Here is a 22,464-nt window from a genome sequence, read left to right as displayed (position 1 = left end):
CAATTCATGCTAGACTGCATTGAACGCGGCCCGCGCATTATTCACTATTCATTATTATTCATTATTCTGGAATCTGGACAACACCAATTACTGGGTTTATACCCAGTTTATACAAACACAATGTTAAAAAACTGATTGAAGAAAGTGTCAGACAGGTCAAAAATGGAACAATTCCAGCAGGCCCTTGAGGATGGAGACTTTAGAGAGGAGATTGACATCCTCCTCCTTCTCTAGCCAGTTGTACGCCGACAGACTGACTTCAGCAAACCCAGGAGGACCAGGAGGGCAGCAAAGAACACAAGCTGCTGCTAGTGCCCAAAAGGGAATGGTATTGGCAGTGTCCTTGGAGTGGGAACATTTTCTGACACCCATGCAGCAGCCCACAGAACAGCAATCGGGCAGTTCCACGTCCTCCAACACCAATCGCCTGGAGAAGATGGTCAAGGTCCAGGACTACATGTCAGATGGCGTAGCTGTGTTGAACAATCCATCTGCAGACAGACGGTGAGTGTGACAGGCAGCACAGAAGGACCATGGCAACTCACTCATAGTACCACATTTTGATAGTGCTGCCCAAAAAATTATATGGATCCGTGGACCCGGGCACTGCGGGCAGTACTGGGAAGTGGGAACGCAGATTTTAGTACCTAAACACACGATACAACATGTTTTCCGGGGTCGGACTCTGAGGCACATACAGATGGTCCCGATCATCATCCTCATCATACAACTCTTCTCCTGAGTCTGACCCACCCACCACCTCTGCCACCCCAACATCCCCAGACACAGACCCCTCATCGTCCTCAACATTAACTTGGGATGCTGGCCTGAGCCAGACCTCCTCCTCCACATCAGGCCCCATCATCTCCTCAATGGCAGCCCTCATTAAACGCTCTGGCGACGGACCGATGGACACAACGTTCTCCTCCGGGGAGGGCTGCTGCTGACCACTGGCTGCTGGGGTGGATGTTATAGCTTGCGTGGGGCGTTGGCTGTTGCTGTTGTTGGGAGTGCTGCTCACAGCGGAGGTCTCTGAGGAACTCATGGTGAGCTCATATAGTGGTTGGCGGTGAGTGGAGTATTACTGATCCCAGCAATATACACACTGACTGGCAGAGTACGCAATGCTATATAGTCTGGCTGAGCGGTGTACACAGAGTGGCAGTACACACAATGCTATATAGTCTGGCTGAGCGGTGTACACAGAGTGGCAGTACACACAATGCTATATAGTCTGGCTGAGCGGTGTACACAGAGTGGCAGTACACACAATGCTATATAGTCTGGCTGAGCCGTGTACACAGAGTGGCAGTAAACAATGCTATATAGTCTGGCTGAGCGGTATACACAGAGTGGCAGTACACACAATGCTATATATAGCGTGGCTGAGCGAGGTACACAGTGGCAGTACACACAATGCTATATAGTCTGGCTGAGCGGTGTACACAGAGTGGCAGTAAACACAATGCTATATATAGTGTGGCTGAGCGAGGTACACAGTGGCAGTAAACAATGCTATATATAGTGTGGCTGAGCGAGCGGTGTACTACTGTTCCCAGCAGCGACACACAATGACTGGGGGGGACCCTGGCTAGCGTGGCTGGAGAGCGAACTACCCTGCCTGCCTACCCAAAGCTAAACCCACAGACAAATGGCGGAGATATGACGTGGTTCGGGTATTTATTTACCCGAACCACGTGACCCGTTCGGCCAATCAGAGCGCGTTCAGGGTCCGAACCACGTGACCCATTCGGCCAATCACAGCGCTAGCCGAACGTTCGGGGAACGTTCGGCCATGCGCTCTTAGTTCGGCCATGTGGCCGAACGGTTTGGCCGAGCACCATCAGGTGTTCGGCCGAACTCGAACATCACCCGAACAGGGTGATGTTCTGCAGAACCCGAACAGTGGCGAACACCGTTCGCCCAACACTAGGCCTGTGGTGGTGGCAGGAGATTTAAATTTAGTGCTGGACCCTACTTTGGATTCTTCCTCGAGGAGATCTTCTCTCCCCGGGAGAGGTATCCATAAGATCAAGCGTGCCTTGATTAAAAGACAGCTAATTGATATTTGGAGCATACAGCACCCACTAACAAGGGATTACACGTTTTACTCTCATCCCCATAACTCCTACACACGCATAGATTATTTCTTTATATCACATAATTTACTTTCGGAAGAAATTAATACTACAATAGAACCTTACCTGATTTCAGATCATGCCCCATTAAGCTACATATTGGGTTTAGAATAGAAAGGGGTCGTCCCTGGAACTGGAAATTGAATGACTCTCTTTTAAGAAATATAGAGATAGCAGATAAAATATCAAGGGAACTAAGAATATACTTTAAAGAGAATGTTAAGGATGGAATTTCCCCAGTAGTGGTGTGGGAGGCGCATAAAGCAGTGATAAGAGGGATCCTGATAAGACAGGGTAGTAGGTTTAAAAAGATCGGGATAAGGAGATCAGGGCTTGTATAGAGGAAATCGAAAAACTTGAGGTCCAACACAAAAGCACATTGGCCGGAGATATACTGGAAGAATTAACTTTGAAGAGGGAGAAGCTTAAAGGTATCCTCTTCTCAAAGGCAAAATATGCTGCTACTAGATGCAAGAGGAACTTTTACGAGTTTGGAAATAAGGGGGGGGAGATTGCTGGCTAGGTCACTTAAGCAACAACAGAGGGCTAATTATGTCCCCTTTCTATGCGACACCCAAGGTCGAAAGCACTATAGAAATTAATCTTTAACTCGGATGTTTAGTGCTTTTTATGGAAGATTATATAAAAGAGCGGAAGATCCCTCAGGGGATAGGGAGAGAATGGAGGAGTATGTGGCTGCCTCAGGCATGGATAGATTGGACCCTCTGGAGATTAGTAGCATGGAGGAAATGACTACGATTGAGGAGCTTTCAGGTGCAGTGGGAAAAATGTTGGGGGGAGGGGGGAAGCCCCGGGGCCCGATGGCTTCTCTTTGGAATATTACAGGAAATATAAGGAGATCTTAGATCCATACTGGCTAAATGCTTTGAATGCCTTAAGTACAAAAAATATGGGTTACAGGGGTTTGGGACAGGAATCATTGGTATTCCACATCTCAGTGATATTAAAAGAAGGCAAGGCTCCCGCCTCCTGCTCTGGATATAGGCCGATATCCCTGCTTAATATAGACCTAAAGGTGTTTGCAAAAATCTTGGCAAACAGGTTGGCACGGTGCATGAGGAAACTGGTCCATTATGACCAGGTCGGGTTTATCCTAAGGAGAGAGGCACGGGATAACACAATTAGATCGGTGGATATAATCCAGTGGGCTGGAACCTCACCTGGCCCTGTGGTCCTGCTGTCAACTGATGCGGAAAAGGATTTTGACAGGGTCAGGTGGGGTTTCATTGAAGTGGTACTAAGGGACATAGGTCTGGGGGAAAATATGCGTTCATGGGTCTTGGCCATGTACAGAGACCTATCAGCTAGGGTTAAAGTGAATGGGATGCTCTCATCGCCTATTGAGATAAAAAATGGCACCCGTCAGGGTTGCCCTCTGTCTCCCTTGATGTTTGCCCTTACCCTGGAACCGTTCTTGAGATCAATCCGAAAAAACGTAGATATCGCGGGAGTGAAGATAGGAATGTCAGAACATAAGGTGGCTGCATATGCGGACGACCTCTTGATCTATATAACAAAACCAAGACTGACCTTGCCTAATCTCCTTAAAGTGAACTGACCACATTCTCTTTCACTTGAATCCCTCCTGACATAGAAGCTGCCATGTTCCCCCCTCCCCTTCTCACATTCCTTATTTACAGAAGTCAGAGATGCTATCTTGACACATTGACACACACCCTGGCTTTGAAAAGACACTCCTAATTATTCACCCCCTTTGTTGATGAAAGGCTTTGTTTACCTCTTGGTAATTAGCGCAATAAAACAATTAGAGGTTCCTGAACTCTCTGCGGCTGGGGACGGTCGGCAGGCCTGCTCAAACAGGCCAATTTAACAACTTTGAATGTAAAATACAAGGTAAAATTAAAGTTTATTTTAATAATGAAACAGATAGTCGGCATACATTTTTAATGTGCTATAGAAATGTCCTGAGTGAAAAAATGGTGCTCGGTTCACTTTAAGGCCTTTGATGAGTATGGGAGGATCTCCAACTTAAAAATAAATTGGAACAAATGCGAGGTGATGGCAGTTGGTCAGAAAAATGAAGATTTAGAAGGCTTGAAGGAAAGCTTGCCATTTAGGTGGGCCAAGAACTCATTAAAATACTTGGGTATGCGTCTAGCCCCTAGTTTATTGGCGATAGTCAAATAAACTATGTCCCTTTAATGAGCACTCTTAAGAAAGACTTAGATAAGTGGAGTAAGTTGAAATCATCCTGGTTCGGGAAGATAAATGCCCTAAAGATGAATATTATGCTGAGGCTGCTGTATCTTTTCCAGACTCTCCCTGTGTCGTCGTCCCCCTCCCCCCCCCCCCCTCCCCAAGGAATATTTGGATGAAGCCTGTAGAATCTTTACGAGATTTATCTGGCAGGCCAGAAAAGCAAGATTAAAATATGCATTATTAATCCAACCGAAAAGTAAAGGGGGGTTGGCAGTCCCGGATCCTCATAGGTATTATAAAGTCGCAGCTCTTACTAGAATATTAGATTGGAATAGGAATAAAGAATTCAAGCAGTGGGTTTCCCTGGAACAGGAATTTATAGAAGACCCTATAGAGGCCATACCTTGGCTCCCATACATACCTAAATGTCAATCACCAGCTGGGGTATTGATTGATCATACACTTAAAGTCCTTAAAAGGCTGAATAAAAGAGTGTTATATCGCCACGCCATGTCCCTCCCCTTTGATGTCGATTTTAGGAAACTAGAGATTTGTGGCGGGCTGCCAGAGAGGAAATTATAGGGAATTGAGGAAAGGGGAGAGATTACAGATAAATACCCTGATTTCAAATAAAAATCTGGCGACATGAGGAAGAGGTAGCACAATTATTACATATTGAGAAGGTAGATACCTGGAGTTTGAACCACTTTAGACACTTTCTCCTTACACTAGGAAGTAAAGAACAACTCTCTAAGGACCTGACACAACTCTGTATAGAAAAAGGACAAACAAAGGGTATATTGGCAAGAATATACTCCTATCTGGGGGAGGAAACAGACTGGACACAGACATACAGGGACAGGTGGGAGAGGGACTTATGCAGAGAATTGTCTCCAGTCCAATGGAATAGGATAATTAAAATGGCCCACGGGGCCTCTGTGTCAACAAGGCTACAAGATTCAGGCTATAAAATAATGACATGCTGGTACTATACCCCGGATACATTAAATAAGATATGTGGTGCTGATCCCCTCTGATACGGTGAAGCAGGGGGGGAATTATTTCACATACTGTGGAGTTGCAGGAAATTGCACCCTTTTTTGGAAGTAGTTAAACATTATACATGGAAGCTAGCTGACATCCCAGTCTCTGAAGATGCAAGTAAATATTTGCTGCATCTTAATGATAGACTAAAAATATAGAGGCTCCTTGGGGATGCATATGCTAAATGCCGCGAGAATAGTAATTTGCAAAAACTGGAAGACACAGACAGTTCCTTCCATGTTGGAGTGGCTAAATGAAATAGAATATATTCAAACAATGGAAGAGCTTTCCAGTATAATGTATGGAAGGGAGGAGAGGAGATGGGAAACATGGACCAAATTTAAGAACTCGGGGGAGTATAAGGGGCTCAGACTTGGAAAGACGGTAGATTTAATTAGATTGCTGACCATGGGCGGCGAATAACAGGTTAGGTTATCTGAAGTAGGGATTAGAGGTGTTTAGTAGAGAGGGACGCCAACTATTCCAGGAGGGGCTAGAGGGGTATGAACTTTTCTTTTTTCTTCACATACTTTTCTGGTCTAACTATTTCCTTCTATGTTTCCCTTTTTCTTTTCTCTTCTTTATGTCTTGTCCACCATGAAAGAGGCGGCGGAGGAAGGAGGCTCTATTAAGAGCATCTTCATCCGGTTGGAACTCAGTCCCTGTTTGGCCATTCCCCTCCCCCCCCCCTCCCCGAAGGAAAGAGTGGATATCGTGGTAGTCTGAAGGCTGGCTTGCCTTGTAGGAGGAAGAGTGGATACAGTAGAGAAGGGCCAGGCGTGAGGATGAGGGAGGGGGGCTGGGGAGGGTTAGGGATTAGCTTCTGGGGTATTGATAGTAACTTATGTTAAGGAATTGTTATTATGTGGAGGAAGATGGAATTGCTGGTGTGGGTATTTCTGTCGATGTTAAAAATTTTAATTATGTTTTTGATAAATAAAGAATATATAGAAAAAAAACACAGACAAACACACAACATTTATATCGCGCTTTTCTCCTGGCAGACTCAAAGCGCCAGAGCTGCAGCCACTAGGACACGCTCTATAGGCAGTAGCAGTGTTAGGGAGACTTGCCCAAGGTCTCCTACTGAATAGGTGCTGGCTTACTGAACAGGCAGAGCCAAGATTCGGTCCCAGGTCTCCTGTGTCAGAGGCAGAGCCCTTAACCATTATTATCAGCCTCCACGTCTCCTTGTGTGCAACACATGTGTACAGTATTCACCTTTTGCATTCGCTCAGGAAGCCTCTTTCATTGTTAGTACTTAGAGGCACTATAGTGACATACAGTATAGTATAGGAAATGATTCAGGATACCCACTTTTACAGTCACTTTCCTGGTTTCAGCATCAGAAACACCTCCTATAACTAAATATTGCTACATATTGAATGCAGCCCTGCCTTCCCAGTGATGTTTAGCCTAGGCTGTTTAGCTATATTCTCCCCCCAGAGCATCCTGGGGGGCCAGATATATTTTGTACTGGCTTCGGAACGCTCAGTAAACAAGCATTCTGCAGAGATCCCCTGACAGGACCTAAAAAGACTCTGTAAATAAAAAAAAACCCTCTGGGGATACTTACCTCAGGAGGGGAAGCCTCAGGGTCCCAATGAGGCTTCCCCCTCCCCTGTAGGTTCAGGGAATCAAGTGCCGGCTCCCCCGAACACTCCCCCAATCCAAGCTTGACAAGGGATGATATAGTTACCTTGCTGGGATCCAGCGCAGGTGCAGCAGTGGCTCTTCATTCGGGCCAGGCGGTAATAGCCAAACCCGATCTTATCAGCGGATCGATTGGGTTTGCCTATTTCCGCCTTAACCCAAATGAAGAGGGATAGTGTGCCTGCGCAGGATCGTGGCGGGTAAATATTTACCTCGCCGCACTTCGGGAACCCTGGCACTTGAACGGAGGGATGGAGGAGGACGGGGGAAGCCTTGTTAGGATCCAGAGGCTTCCCCCTCCCGAGGTAAGTATCCCCCCCAAGGGTTTGTTTTTCTATTACAGGTTTTCTTAAAGATGTTGCCACCTGTGATAAATTTTAGACTGTAAATCAGGGTGAGAAAAGATTTTATAATGGATAAACACTGACTACGTCATTTATAAATGAATATTGTAAAAAAAAAAAAAATAAGCTGTTTTATTCATTATGTTATTTTCACTACAGTTCCTCTTTAAATCATTTCCACTAAAATCCCCTTGTTGAGTCCTGGAACCCACTAGAGCATTTTTTTGAGCGTTTAGGGAGCGATTTAGATCGCTAGCGTTTTCCCTAAACGCTCTGCCAATGTAAATGGATGGGACAGATTGCACTAGAGTGATTGCGATTAATGAAATCGCAATCGAAGGACATGCAGCATTTTGGGAGCATTTCCATTCTAATGAATTGTATAGGAGCAGGAAAATAGCTCCCAAAATCATTTGCAAAACGCTATCACAAATCGCTAGCGATTACGATAGCACTTTGCGCATTCTAATAGGTTCCAGGCCTCATAGTATTTCCGTAAGCTTGGATCAAGCCATACTGTATTCCACCGGTTCTCTTAATAGATGTGTAATCTCAGGGCCATTTTTAGGGGTGGGTGAGGCGGGTTGTCACCCGCAGTGAAGAGAGGGAGAGTGGAGCAGCACGGCGGTATGAAGAGAGTGCAGCAGAACAAGCAGTGAAATTATTCCCCCTTCTGAAGATCCAGCGATGGGAGGGATGCATGCGATCTGTCCTCCTCTTTGGCATCCTAGTTTCCATGGCTGCAGGACATCAGTCATCATGTGACCTGCCACAACTGGCAGCTTACTTGATGACAAAGAGGAAGATGGATTGGGTGCATCCCTTCAAAAAGATAAAGTTGGGGTGCGCATACCTACGGGAATCCCAGTGATATACTTCCTGCCCAGCAGGGAGTATGTCACTGGGTGGGGGGGGCAAAGCTATGCATATGCTAAGGATTAGATTGTGAGCCCCTCTCAGGGACAGTTAAGTGACAAGGCAATATACTCTGTACAGCGCTGTGTAAGATGTTGGCGCTATAAAAATGCTAAATAATAATAATGCATATTGCACTGTCTGTCGCAGGGTCATATGTTTGTCATTTGTGACTGCAGCAAGGTTTTAAAGGGTCCTGTGCACTTGCGAGATATGACATCACTTCCTTTGCTGTAACTGCCATGTATTGTAACTGGCATTGACCCGTGAGGATTTATATCTGTACTGGACACAACTGCCAGCAGAATACTACTATTATCTAAAGATGGCTAAGCCGTGGCCAAACTACTTTCCTTCCCTGCATGACCCGGACTTTGCTACCTTTCCAGCGCACAGCAGTAAGTTGTCGGAGGAACATGAGATGTATCTGACAGCAACGCCTGAGGCTAAAGATGTCTCCACCCAAGGTGATGGTCCCAAACAGGTACAGGCCCAGGCAGAGGAAATGCCACCCTGGCCAAATGGTTTATCAGACATTAGCTATGATCCTTTGAGTTTCTTCTACACACCCCACCCAGAGGACTTCAAACCTCCCCAACCAAGCCATGAGGATCATTGGATTGAGCAGGAAATCCAACATAAGCAGGAGGAGCTCATGGCTATCATACTGGATAGGAATGACATTTCAAAAGGTATGTAAACACCAACCAATATCCTAACATATAAATATACCTTTTTCATTAATGAGAGCTTCAAATGACAGTCAGACACATATGATAATTTATCTGCATAAAAATACATTTATCATTTTTATTTATTCATTTTTGGAATCTGTTGTGCCATTTTTGCAGCTAATCTAATTTGTTAGAGAAGAGATATGAACATGACATTTGGCAACATTTTCCTATTGGATAACTGGGCAATATATAAAATGTGTTGGAGAACTATGATTTACCACCTTGAATGTATTTTTTTTAAATTGCCACAAACAAAAGGAGTAAGTGCTAAAAAAATCACTGGTATTTAAAACACGTATTTATAGAAAGGCCTAAAGGCCCGGGCCTAGGCCAGGAGATCAAGGGGTGACTTGGCACTCAGGCAGTTGACAGCCCAGAGCCACCAGCACACAGACCCAGTCCTCGGGGCATGCCTCCTAACAGCAGAGTTGTGAGTGAGGCAGCAGTGGTTACTACTAGCTCCTTATACTGAAGGAGGTCGGGGACCTCTGATTACCTTTAGTGGGGGGGAGGGGGCTGTAATGATTGTGGGATATCTCCATGGTCAGCGCACAAGATGTGCGCTGACACTTTGGAAATCCTCCACAAGCGTGTCAAAATAATAGAACCCAGCTTTTGGTGCAAGCACCAGTAGAGGGGAATTCCCACCGGCAGATGGAGCTGTGGAGTGCAGAGGAATAAACCCTCTGCACTGCCACGAATGCCAGATGGAAATTGTACAAAGAGAAGCAACACAAGGCAAGATAGCCCCCAAAGAGAGAGAGCATAGAGACAGAATCAATGTGTGTCCACCAAACTAGTCGCCACCCAGCGACGGTGAACACACAACTGCGGATACGAAGTGGGAACGCAATCGCAAGAATGGCGATTGCCAAATAGTGACACCAGACTGAGCAGGACAGAGCACGAGAGTAGCAAAGGCACAGCAAACAACAATAAAAGATAAGGAAAATAATAAACGCTAGCTAAACGGGAACACCGCACTCATTCGCAACAGCGAACGCGTTTACCGCGTGGTCTCCGCACGAAAAGCGCAACAGAGACAAGCACGCCACCCTAACTAGCCACAAGTAACACAAATGAGCACAAACAGACAAGACAGAAAAAAGAGGTAGCCAGTAGCAACCGCTGCTCCAGCTTACACTCCAGGAACTCAGATCAGAAGGATCCACAGCTGCTACCGCTAGAGGCTAGTGTGATCCAAACAAGACAGAACGCTTCGCTATCAACCGCCGCTGGCGACAGCGCAATCGCGACAAACAAGACAGGACAGAATAGGCAGTACAAATATACACAAACTGACTGCACTAACTAGGAATGCAAGGAGCACTCCCCAAGAATTAACTATACTAAGATAGCAGTGGCTGACACTCCAGGCGAGTCCAGCAGGAACAAACCTCTATGAGCAGCAAAGGACTCTGGGATCACATGGCATTTATACTGCAAGCCTTCAAAGAAGGTAGCTAGGCCGTTTGCATGACAAGTGTATGCAAATTGCCCAGCAGCAGAGCAGGTCTGAAACTTGCAAAGCACAGGCAGGTCTTTTTTCCAGAGACCTGCAGCCCTCAGACTTAAAGAAAACCTGAACTGAAAATTAAAAGTCAAAATAAGCATACACAAGTCATAATTACCTTCCATGTAGTCTACTCCTCAGTGTCTTTCTACTGTCCCGCGTCCTGTTTGTTCACTGTGATCAAGGGAATTTTCCGTCCTCCATTTTGAAAATGGCCACTACCCATAACAGCTTTCTGGTCAGCACACAGTTAAAGGAATACTATCGATTCACATATTTTTTTCAATTGACACAGGAATTGTTTGGGAAGTGCTGCTAAGTACTGGTGTATACATTTTAGTAGCAACTTCTTTGTTTACTGTTAGCAAAATACATTCAAAGTTTACTGACGCCAAAACTGACGGCTGACTGAGCCATGAGGAGAGGGGAAGTTCCCCTCACACTTGATCAGTCAACTCTATGTGTAGCTCTGTGTGTGACAGAGAAGAGAGCTCCCAACAGCTGCAGCTCCTGTGTCCTGTGTTTCTGACTGAAGTGTCTAAAGAGAGCAGAGGAGATGTAACTAATTGTCACAGCTTCTTCATATTGTTTTTGCTTTCAGAGTTTGATATGTTTGATATTTGCTTTCTGTAGTCTGATATGCAACTCTGGCTGTGCATTGAAGCAGACACCCCTTCTGCAATTGATTTGTCCCAATATAGCTAAATCCTACCCTCAATAAATTACAGCTTTTGCCTCTGATATTTAACATGAAAAGTAGGAAAATGTTTACACAGCTACTTAGACATTATTTGTACATTGTCATTTTAGAACACTTGGGTATCAATAGTATTCCTTTAAACTGTAACATCACCCACTTGAGCCATAGGGAAGCATGGATATTACCTGGTACATCAGTTTTCCTCTCAGCTATAACTGACAGCAACTGATATTTTACTGACAGCAACTGATATATTTCAGATCTGACAAAATGTTGTCAGAACTGGAAGGGATAATTGTCAGAAGAAAATGGAGCGCTTCTGAGAGGAACTGGCAGGGTAACTATGTAATGTTCATTTGAAGTTACCTCATGTGTTTATTTTAAATATTTTTACTCAGTACAGGTTCTCTTTAAGGAATGGACAAACAGCCGTCTGCCCGTGCAGACAGCTGAGCAGACCGTTACAGGGGCTACCTTTACTGAAGAGGAGGTTATCTGGCCACCTATACTGAAGGAGGGGTCATTTGGCTACCTATACTGAATGGGAAGAGACATCTGAATGCCCATACTGGGGGATCATGTTGCCTCTTATACTGTTGGGTGTTGTCTGGCTTCCTATACTGAAGGGCAGGTCATCTGGCTGCCTATACTAAAGGTACTGATGGGGGGTCATCTGGCTACCTATACTGAAGGGCTCATCTGACTTTCTATTCAAGGAGTGATGTGGCCATCTGTACTGACTGGGAAGGGGCCATAGGACTATTTGTACTGATGGGGGAAAGACATCTAGCTACCTATGCTAAAGGAGGGGGGTACATATAAAGTTCCCGACCTATACTGGGGGGAGGGGTCATCTGGCTACCTATACAGGGCTGGGAAGGGGGACACATCTGGATACCCACACTGGGGGTTCATCTGGATACCTAAACTGAAGCGTCTGTCTACCTGCAAATACGGAGACACATTGGTTTACATATTACTTTCTAGGGACGTTACTGCTCAATTTTTTTTATCCGGAGGCATGTGACTACTTGATTTGTTTAACCCGAGGCATGTGACTCTTAATTTGTTAATCTATAAACATGTGACTATGTAACTGTTCTATCGGAAAGCATCTGACTACTTATTTTTTTAATCTTGAGGCACATGGCTACTATATTTATGGACTTAATGATGCCATGGCTACTTAATCTATGTATCCGGGGGCACAGTTCAATTCTGTAATCTGGGGAACCAAGCTACTTAATTCTGGTATTTGGAAACTACACATCTGTCAGAAAACACAAGTGCGGCCTGCAGACAACAGTTAAATGGCCTCTGCAGCAGTACAATATTAATTGCAATATCTCCTTGCCTCTTGGACTGAGATTTTGCCTGGGCACCCTTTCAACTGACTGGATAGGGTGGAAAGGAGGGAGGAGGCCTATATTCATTGCACTGCCTGCCTGTATGATCTAAATTCAGCTCTGTTCCCAAATGCTCTTCAACCCCACCTCTTCCGCCCATAAACTCCTTCTATCTTGTGCCGCAACTCTACTGGGCATGAGCGAGTGTGGTCCGCATATGCCCAGTAGCACAAAACCTTCTAGCTATGCCCCTGCTATAGGTTAGATAGGTAGCTTCCCCCATTATAGGTTAGATAGGTAGGTGCTCCCAGTATAGATTAGATAGGTAGCTTCCCCAGTATATTTTAGATAGGTAACTTACCCCAGTATAGATTAGATAGGTAGCTTCCCCCAGTATAGATTAGATAGGTAGCTTCCCCCAGTATAGTTTAGATAGGTAGCTTCCCCCCCAGTTTAGATTAGATAGGTAGTTTCCCCCAGTATAGATTAGATAGGTAGCTTTCCCCAGTGTAGGTTAGCTAGAATTGTGCCCTGACCCGAGTAAGGAGGCGGGGCGCTGAGCGGAGCGGCGGGGGGGAGCTGGCAGTTCAAAACTCACCTTCCATTCGGATCGACACAGCACAGCCTCCATCTTCTTCCAACTTCCTCCCCCGGTATCCGTCGCCTTGGTTACAGTGCCCCCTGTGATGACATTGGTCACGTCATCACAGTGGGCACTGTAACCAAGGCGACGGAGGCTGGGGGAGGAAGTCGGAAGAAGATGGAGGCTGTGCTGCGTCGATCCGAACAGAAGGTGAGTTTTTAACTGCCCACTCCCCCCACCGCTGTGCCCAGTGCCCCCTCCTGCCGCTCAATAGATCCGGGGCACCATGGCAACAGGTTCGTGGAAGGTGGCGTTGCCGGATCAAAGGCCCTAGCGACGCCACTGTTTGCACCCAAATTTACTTGTGGCTTTATTAAATGTATGCAGTCCCTCATATTACAGAAAAGTGGTTAAATTGTATAATGAAGATGTGGCACATTTAGTACTCCTTTCTCGAGGAGTGAGATTGAATCAACCAATATAGTCCATGCAAGCATGCCAGCGCACTCAGTCGCATGATGCATTTAGCGGCAAGCGCCTGAGACATGCACATTATATGAGTGAGTGCACTGGCTTGCAAAGGCTATATTGATTCAATTGCACTTCTTGAGAAAGGAGTCCTTATTGATCCAGACATTTTGGAGCTTAAAGAGAAACCATGACCAAGAATTGAACTTCATCCCAATCAGTAGCTGATACCCCATTTTACAAATGGATCATCAGGGGGCTCTGTATGGCTGATATTGTGGTGAAGCCCCTCCCACAGGAGACTGTAAGGACCATTTTCTTGGGAAATAGCTGTTTACAGCTGTTTCGAACTGCCAAAAAAGCAAGCAGCAGCTAAATCACCTGCCAGCAGTAAAAGTGTCACCATGTGATAAATGTCAAAATATAAATCAGGGAGAGGAAAGATTTTACAATGGGCAAAAACTGACTGAATGATTTATACATAATTATTGTAAAAATAAAGCACTTTTTTTATTACATTATTTTCACTGGAGTTCCTCTTTAACATTTTTGTTAACATATTGAATTAATTTGCTTGATTGCTTCATAATAGAAAATGTCACGCTTAACCTATTCCTGTTTTTGGACGTATCTGGTACGTCCATATCTATGCCTCACTGTGTTCCTAGATGTGCGAGGTATGTCCGCTGTTTGCGCGCCTCGTGCAGGCCCCCGTCGCAGATGCACGTGGCCTCCCCAATTGTGCATGCACATGTGCTGCATGCTCATGCACTTTTCTAATTGTGAATGATTACTGCTACCAGTAATCATTCACATAAAGTTAGTTGAAAAAAAAAAGGTTTTATTATTTTTAAATTAAAGTGACTGTGAGCCTATTAAAAAATAAGGAGGCAAATCGGTGGAGGCGCCCTTAGAACTTATTAAAGCCAATATAGGACATTCAAATAAAATAAAATAAAAATAAAAAGAGTTATCTTACCTCATCGGAAGACTCACATAGGTGGAAAGTTAGTAGGTAGACTCACATAGGTAGTCTTTATTACAATTAAAGGGTTAAACTGTAGAAAACGCGTTTCACGGGACACAGCCCGCTTCATCAGGTCAATAAACAAAAAACGTAATTGCCAGCCGTGCAGTGCGGGGCGTATATAGAAAATATTATTATTACTATTAAAAATAAAGTGTTTTTTTTTAAGTTTCTATATCAGTAGTGACACAGCTAAAATGTCAAAATTGTCAGGAACATTAAGAAGTAAAACCACTAGGATTGGCATGCAGGAAAAAACAAGGGGATCGATTGAAGAGGGTGCCTGAGCTGCCTGTATGAAGAGGGCACCTCCATAGACATCAATGTTATTTCTGGAAATATGGGCTACAAGGTGGTGAAAAGGGCACCCGAGTTTTGATATAGGCTACAAGCGGGCGCCCCATTGTAGCCCACCCATTTTTTTGGCTACAAGGTTTTCAGCTACAGTAGGGCGCCCCTTTGTAGCTCATATTTTTTTGGGGCTACAAGGTTTTCGGCTACAGTAGGGCACCCCTTTGTAGCCCACCCATTTTTTTGGCTACAAGGTTTTAGGCTACAGTAGGGCGCCCCTTTGCAGCCCATAATTTTTTCAGCTACAAGGTTTTCGCTACAGTAGGGCGCCCCTTTGTAGCTCATATTTTTTTTGGCTACAAGGTTTTTGGCTACAGTAGGGCACCCCTTTGTAGCCCATATTTTTTCTTCGGTTACAAGGTTTTTGATTCTGCTACAAAAGGGTGCCCCTTTGTAGCCCATATTTTTTATTCAGCTACAAGATTTTAAAACTACAAGGTTTTTTATTCTGCTACAAAAGGGCACCCTTTTATAGCTGATATTTTTGAGGGGGGGGGGTTAGGATTAGGCACCACCTGGGGGTTTTTAGGATTAGGCACCACCTGGGGGGTCTTAAGGTTAGGCACCACCAGGGCAGTCTTAGGGTTAGGCACCACCTGGGGAGTCTTAGTATTAGACACCACCTGGGGGGTCTTAGGGTTAGGCACCACCAGGGCAGTCTTAGGGTTAGGCACCACCTGGGGAGTCTTAGGGTTAGGCACCACCAGGAGAGTCTTAGGGTTAGGCACCACCTGGGGGGTCTTAGGGTTAGGCACCACCAGGGCAGTCTTAGGGTTAGGCACCACCTGGGGAGTCTTAGGGTTAGGCACCACCAGGAGAGTCTTAGGGTTAGGCACCACCTGGGGGGTCTTAAGGTTAGGCACCACCAGGGGGGTTAGGGTTAGGGGAGGGTTATTTGTGAGAGTAGGGAGAAGTTAGGTCATAGTAATAACCAGGGGCTGTCTTAGGGTTAGGCACTACCAGGGAGGGGTTATGGTTAGGCACCACCAGGGGGGTTAGGGTTAGGCATCATCAGGGGAGGGTTCTGTGTGAGAGTAGGGAGAAGTTAGGTCATAGTAATCACTTTTCTCAGCTATATCTAGAGCCCTTTTATAGCCCAACACATTTTGCCTATAACAGCATCCTTTTTATAAACTAAAACTTATGGCATATATGGGCTACAACAGGCGCCCTTTGTAGCCTAATTTGGCATATATGGGCTACACCAGACACCCTTTGTAGCCTAATTTGGCATATATGGGCTACACCAGGCGCCCTTTGTAGCGGAATTTGATATATATGGGCTACACCGGACGCCCTTTGTAGCCGAATTTAGAATATATAGGCTTAGCTACACCAGGCGCCCTTTGTAGCCGAAGTTGGTATATGGGCTACACCAGGCGCCCTTAGCTGAAGTTGGTATATGGGCTACACCAGGCGCCCTTAGCTGAAGTTGGTATATGGGCTACACCAGGCACCCTTTTTGTAGCCGAATTTGGCATATATGGGCTAAACCAGGCGCCCTTTTTTCAGGCGCCCTTTTCAAATAGACGCCTGATAAAGCTCGCTAAGCCTGCAGGAAGGGGAGCAAAAGGAGATAGTGTGTGTTACAGGAGGTAACGCTCGCTATTTGTTATAGTGAATCAAACCCCTAATTTTTGGCGAAAAAAACAAGATATATATCATTCTAGTGTGAGAAGCAGTATAACGTTATGACCAAATGAATGGGGGAACGCTGACAGGTAAAAATTTTATTCTTTTTGTTGACAACTGAATGAACAAGATTGCATGTCACATTGACATGGCTACTGCTGTTACAACTCAACGCCTTAAATTGAAAATAGCAATATAAGACTGCAGGGTGGTTCTACATCTTAATGCTACTACACATAAAAATTAATTAAGTTTATTTTCAGTTCAGGTTTGCTTAAAGGGGAACTTCAGCCTAAACAAACATACTGTCATTAAGTTACATTAGTTATGTTAAATAGAATAGATAGGTAATATAATCTTTTACCCACCCTGTTTTAAAAGAACAGGCAAATGTTTGTGATTCATGGGGGCTGCCATCTTTGTCATGGGGGCAGCCATCTTTTTGGTTGAAAGGAGGTGACAAGGAGCAGGAGACACAGTTCCTACTGTCCTGTGTCCTGATAACCCCTCCCAGCTGCACACGCTAGGCTTCAAATGTCAAATTTAAAATGTAAAAAAAAAAATTGCACCAAAACAGCAGAACGAGAGCAACAACATCAGAAATCCCATCATGCTTTGCACAGCATCAGTAGAAAAAAGCCTGGGCAGTTTTCTTCTGTGCAGCTAAAAATGAGGCTTGGATAAGAGAAACAAAGTTCTGATGCTGTGAAACTGTTAAAGAAACACCAGGCCTTTTCAGTGCTGCTGAGTCGATTTTTAGTCCGGAGGTTCACTTTAAGTCTACTTTCACATATGATGCAGTGCAATTGTCCTGCGGCATGAAAGCCCGGAGCATTTCCCACACCCTGCGGCAGACATCGCTGACAGGGTGATTTTTTATTGTTCCGCCCCCAATACAGTGACATGCTCCCTGCTGGACAGGAATTATGTCACTGACTTTTGTTTGATCAGCTCTTACGTGCCACTCCGCAACATCTAAATAGATTGTTACAGTGCCATAGACTCCAATGCAAATGTCTGCAGTGCCACAAAGCACCCCAGAGTCTGTCTCGCCTCTGCATATTTGTAACCACTTCCACCGCATTGTTTCACACCGTGAGTAGTGTGGCCATTGTCATAGATTCTAATGGCCACTGCAGTGGGGTAACGGCGGGGGAGCATACCACAACGCGATGCTGTGCATTATGGGCTCGATTCACGAAAGTATGATAACTGCTAGCACAGCAGTTATCACGCGAGCTGACGCGCGCAAGGTTTAATCGAATCAAACGTTTGCGTGCGATCAGGTGCACTTTTCACGTGAAAAGCTCACGCCAGCTCACGTGATAACTGCTGTGATAGCAGTTATCATACTTTCGTGAATTGAGCCCTGTGTGTGAAAGGGGCATGAAAGTGTGCAGTTAGTTTAAATCTGACAAGCCGTGAGAGGTAGCCAGGTTCAAGTTTGAGACCCAGTCTAGATCTGGGCTATAGAAAAAAACATTGTTCCGTAATATTCCAATAAAATAATACTTTTACATATACAGAATCAGAAACCATTCCTCCCTAATTTTAGATTGTTCAGAGACTAGAAACTAGTTACAATCATTCTTTGTTTAAGAAGAAAGATGATCTTTGAAGATGTCAAGAAGAGCTTCCGAGTGACTGGCACAGCATCACTCAGCATACGATCGGGAGAGTAATTCTGAGCAGTTAGAGCAAAGTTATGCAATTCAGGTATAATTTGTTAAATGATATAATGAGGGCTTTGTCTGCAAAAAGTTTCATCTCTATGTGTTTTTGTATTTCAGACTTTCCTTTGAACACTAGGAGAAAGAAGATAAGGCTCCGCCTAAAGACTAAACTGTAGAGGCGAACAGCAGCCCATATTGCAAGGTTAGGAAAAGATAAACTGTGGACTTTATCAAATGTATTATAAAAGGCAATGGGATAATAAAATGTTTGCTAGGCTGTTAAAGAAAACATGAACTGAAAATAAACTCAAGAAATAATTATATATATATAGGGCTTGATTCACAAAAGAGTGCTAACTGTTAGCACAGCCGTTTTCGCGAGAATTTTCGCATTGCGCGAGATTGTGAATTTTTGCGCGAAACGATAACGTTTTCGCACGCAAACGTGAATTTTCACGCGGAAACGATATCGATATATATATAGTAGCCATGATATATAGAACTGCACTGGTGTCTCATATGCTTATTTTCACTTTCAGGGGTTAAAGAGGAACGCAGGATTAAACTTCATCCCAATCAGTAGCTGATACCCCCTTTCCTATAAGAAATCTTTAACTTTTCTTGCATAGATCATCAGGGTTGGGGGGAGGGGTTCTGTGTGGCTGATATTGTAGTGAAACCCCTCCCATGGTGTAATGTCATGGCCATGATCCTGAAAGTTTGCTGTCTGTGAACCTCCTTGTATTGTACGAAATAATGGCTTTTTCCAGTTGCCAAACAAGCAGTACCTCCCTCTGTGAATAGAACTCTCAGTAAACAAACATTCTGCAAGGATAAACTGACAGGACTAAAGGTGCCTACACACGCACTACTATAAGGAACGACCGTCAGACCCTCCTGCTGGGCGTGAGTTCCAGCGATAGTAGAGCGTGTGTACATTCTGTCGGCAGAAGACTGATTGTTTCTGAACGATCTGATGAACTGATCGTTCAGAAACAGTGTTATCAGTCTGCCGACAGACTGTACACTCGTTCTACTATCGCTGGAACTCACGCCCAGCAGGAGGGTCTGACGGTCGTTCCTTATAGTAGTGCGTGTGTACGCATCTTTAACATGTGGCCACCTGTGATAAATTAATCATAGTGAAAAAAGATTTTACAATAGACAAACACTGAGTAAATAATTTATAAATGAATGTTGTAAAATATAAGTAATTTTTTTGTTTATTATGTTATTTTCAGTACAGTTGCTCTTTAAATGTGATCACTGATGTGTGGACATTTGTCATATCAATGTGACATAAAATCTAGTTTGTTCAGATCCTAACAAAAATAACAGTTAATCAGGAGGATATGCTAAATTTCTGTATTGGAGACAGGAGCCTTGGGCAGCTCCCCTACAGTTACGCCTATGAGGCATTATAACTGTAGTGGATTACAGCCCATAGTCTCCTGAATAGTAAACAGAAGCCAAAACACTTGTATCTGGCTGAGCAAACAATCCTAGATCACACCAGAGTGTTCTCAAACTCAAAGCTAATTATTTATTTTGGTCTCCCTTGTTTTAGGTGTGTGTTGGTGGGGGGAACCGCATAATGACCACCCTTGTTAAATGACCTCTGGCAGATGAGTCTGTAGGCTGTAGGAGTCACCATAGTGGGAGGTGGAAATGGGTGTGGACAATGGACCATCAAAGGTTTGCTGGGGGGGGGGGTGATTTGTAGTTACGCCTTTAATTTGCATATGTAAAACATTGGTCTATTGGCTCTTGCAATGCAAAAAATAGAAATAATAACTGAACACAGGGAAGTTCTAAATAGGTTTAGCGCTATATGTACCCATGTTTATTTTACTATGCAGCATGTTCGTTCACATACGCTTTAAAGGGGAGGTGATGGGAGGGTGAGACGGCATCTCCCTGTCTGAAAGTTTGACTTTAGCCAAAAGTCACGTTTTTCAAGGTGTAATTTCAGGGACTTGGAGAGACAAGGACCGGAACAAACAATTGAAACAACCAACATGAAAAACATGCTTCACTCCTAAAAAGGGGCTTTGTCATGAGTTCATATAACAATAAAGTGCATGGAGCACCGTGAAAATGAAGAAATACAAGCCATACAGCCCAAGCCAGATATTGTCACTGATTTATGCACTTTGTTATATGAACCCCATAACTCCTGACCCTCCACTTCCCACTACCACCACCTTCATAACATGTATGGATAATATAACTCCACTCTTCAGAACACACACCTGAATTAAACTAATGTACAGATATAACCTTTTATAGTGGAAACTGGAGCTAAAAGTCAACTTATAATAACTAACAGATTAAAACTGATGAACATGCTGATTGCTAACCATTAACCTCCCTGGCGGTTTATTAAAATCCGCCAGGGGGCAGCAAATAAGTTTTTTTAAAAAAAAAATTTTCATGTAGCGAGACAACGTCTCGCTACATGATAGCCGCTGCTCAGCGCCAATTCCCCCAGCCTTCGGCGATCAAAGATCAAGAGATCCCGTTCAAAGAACGGGATTTCTTGGAGGGCTTCCCCCGTCGCCATGGCGACGGGGCGGGATCACGTCATTGACGTCGTGACGTCAAAGGGGAATCCGATCCACCCCACAGCGCTGCCTGGCACTGATTGGCCAGGCAGCGCACGGAGTCTCGCCTGGGGGGGCCCTGCATCGCGGCAGGTAGCGGCGGATCGGCGGCGAGCGGCGGCGATCGGTTGAGACACGCAGCAAGCAAAGTGCTTGCTGCGTGTTTTGAAAAAAAAATTATTCAAATCGGCCCAGCGGGGCCTGAGCGGCGACCTCCGGCGGTAATGGACGTAACAATGCGTCCATACCGCTAAGGAGGTTAACATGATTCCAAATGCAGTGGGTTAGAGGCGGAGCACAGTTCCTCAACCCGTCCTCAAAGCCCACCGACAGTACATATTTTGCAGAAAACCACAAACATGCACAGGTGAGGACAGTGTTGGGGAACACTGGGTTAGAGGATTGGCCTAGGCAAGAAACCTCAACTCACACTGCCATGTATACTGCGTTTAAGCTTATATGGCAGTGTGAGTTGAGGTTACTTGCCTAGACCAATCCTGTAACCCACTGCATTTGGAGTCATGTTAATGGTTAGCAATCAGCATGTTTATCAGTTTTAATCTATTTATTAAAAGTTAAGTTTCAGCTTCAGTCTCCTCTATAAAAGGTTATATCTGTGCATTATTTTTTTTATAACTCCCCTTTTCCCAACAAAAAGTGGCCAGCATAGCTTGCCTCCTAGCCCTCCCCCCACAGCAAAGTAGAAAGTGTTTTCAGCCTAACAGCCCTCCCCTCCCGCAGACCACGTGTGGGCAATATACCACCCCTCTGCCCCTCCAATAGCAAGCATGGCCAGTATAGGACCCTCTTTTCCCACTCCCCAAATATCAAATATGGCCAGTATAGTGCCCCACACCCATAGCAAGTAGCCAGTAGTATAAAACCATACCCTGGCCAGTATAAAATCTTTTTGCCCTTTTCAATAGAAAGCATGGTCAGTATAAAGTGTGTCCCTACCTCTTCCAAACATCAAGTATGGTCAGTATAGCACTCATCCCCTCACCCCCATAGCAAGAGTGGCCAGTACAGAATCTACCTCTCATCCCACCGCTTCATCAGCACTTATGGCCAGTAAAGCACTCCTCCGTACCTGCCCATTGTAAGTGTAGCGAGTAGCACTAGATACCATATCTTTCGGCATATAAGACGTTCCAGACTATAAGACGCACCTAGATTTAGAGGACAAAAAAAAGGGAAAAAAGTATACTACACCTGGTGCTTCCTTAGCCCAGGAGCGTCTTGTAGATGTTCTCCCCAAATTATTGTGCCTCCCTTGTACCTCATGTGTGCCCCACGTGTCCTCCTGTGTCCCCCATGCGTGTTCTCCGCTGCACGAGTCTAGTTACTAGCTCTCCCGCACTGCACCCCTAGTGCCAGCTTCTGCGGATCGCATGATCAGCAATAGCTAGCACTAGGGGAGCAGTGCAGGAGAAATCTGTGATTGCCACTGGAGCCGAAGGATTAGGCAAGCCAGTGATGCTGCTCCTTGCAACTATACACAAGCAGCGGAAGGGACACAAGGGGCAGCGGAGGAGGACACACGGGGACAATGCAGG

General features: G+C 44.9%; 1 protein-coding gene across 2 annotated transcripts in view; it reads left to right on the top strand.

The window, feature by feature from the left end:
• The first annotated feature begins 8,512 nt into the window (after nt 1-8,512).
• The window catches only part of C11H11orf91 (chromosome 11 C11orf91 homolog), a 33,568-nt gene continuing 19,616 nt past the window's right edge, over nt 8,513-22,464 (top strand). Inside the window, exons 1-3 of one of the 2 annotated variants that reach the window (XM_068261358.1) lie at nt 8,513-8,967; nt 18,423-18,507; nt 19,873-19,988. In XM_068261358.1, coding sequence (XP_068117459.1) covers nt 8,601-8,967; nt 18,423-18,481 — 426 coding nt within the window. In that variant the 5' untranslated portion in view covers nt 8,513-8,600 and the 3' untranslated portion in view covers nt 18,482-18,507; nt 19,873-19,988. Of the gene's footprint in view, nt 8,968-18,422; nt 18,508-19,872; nt 19,989-22,464 lie in introns of those variants that run through there. The other variant, XM_068261357.1, reaches the window with a different exon arrangement.

Source organism: Hyperolius riggenbachi, chromosome 11 (assembly GCF_040937935.1).
Source record: "Hyperolius riggenbachi isolate aHypRig1 chromosome 11, aHypRig1.pri, whole genome shotgun sequence".
Classification (NCBI taxonomy): domain Eukaryota; kingdom Metazoa; phylum Chordata; class Amphibia; order Anura; family Hyperoliidae; genus Hyperolius; species Hyperolius riggenbachi.
The sequence above is the reverse complement of the archived record's forward strand: the minus strand, read 5'-3'. Positions and strand labels throughout refer to the sequence as shown.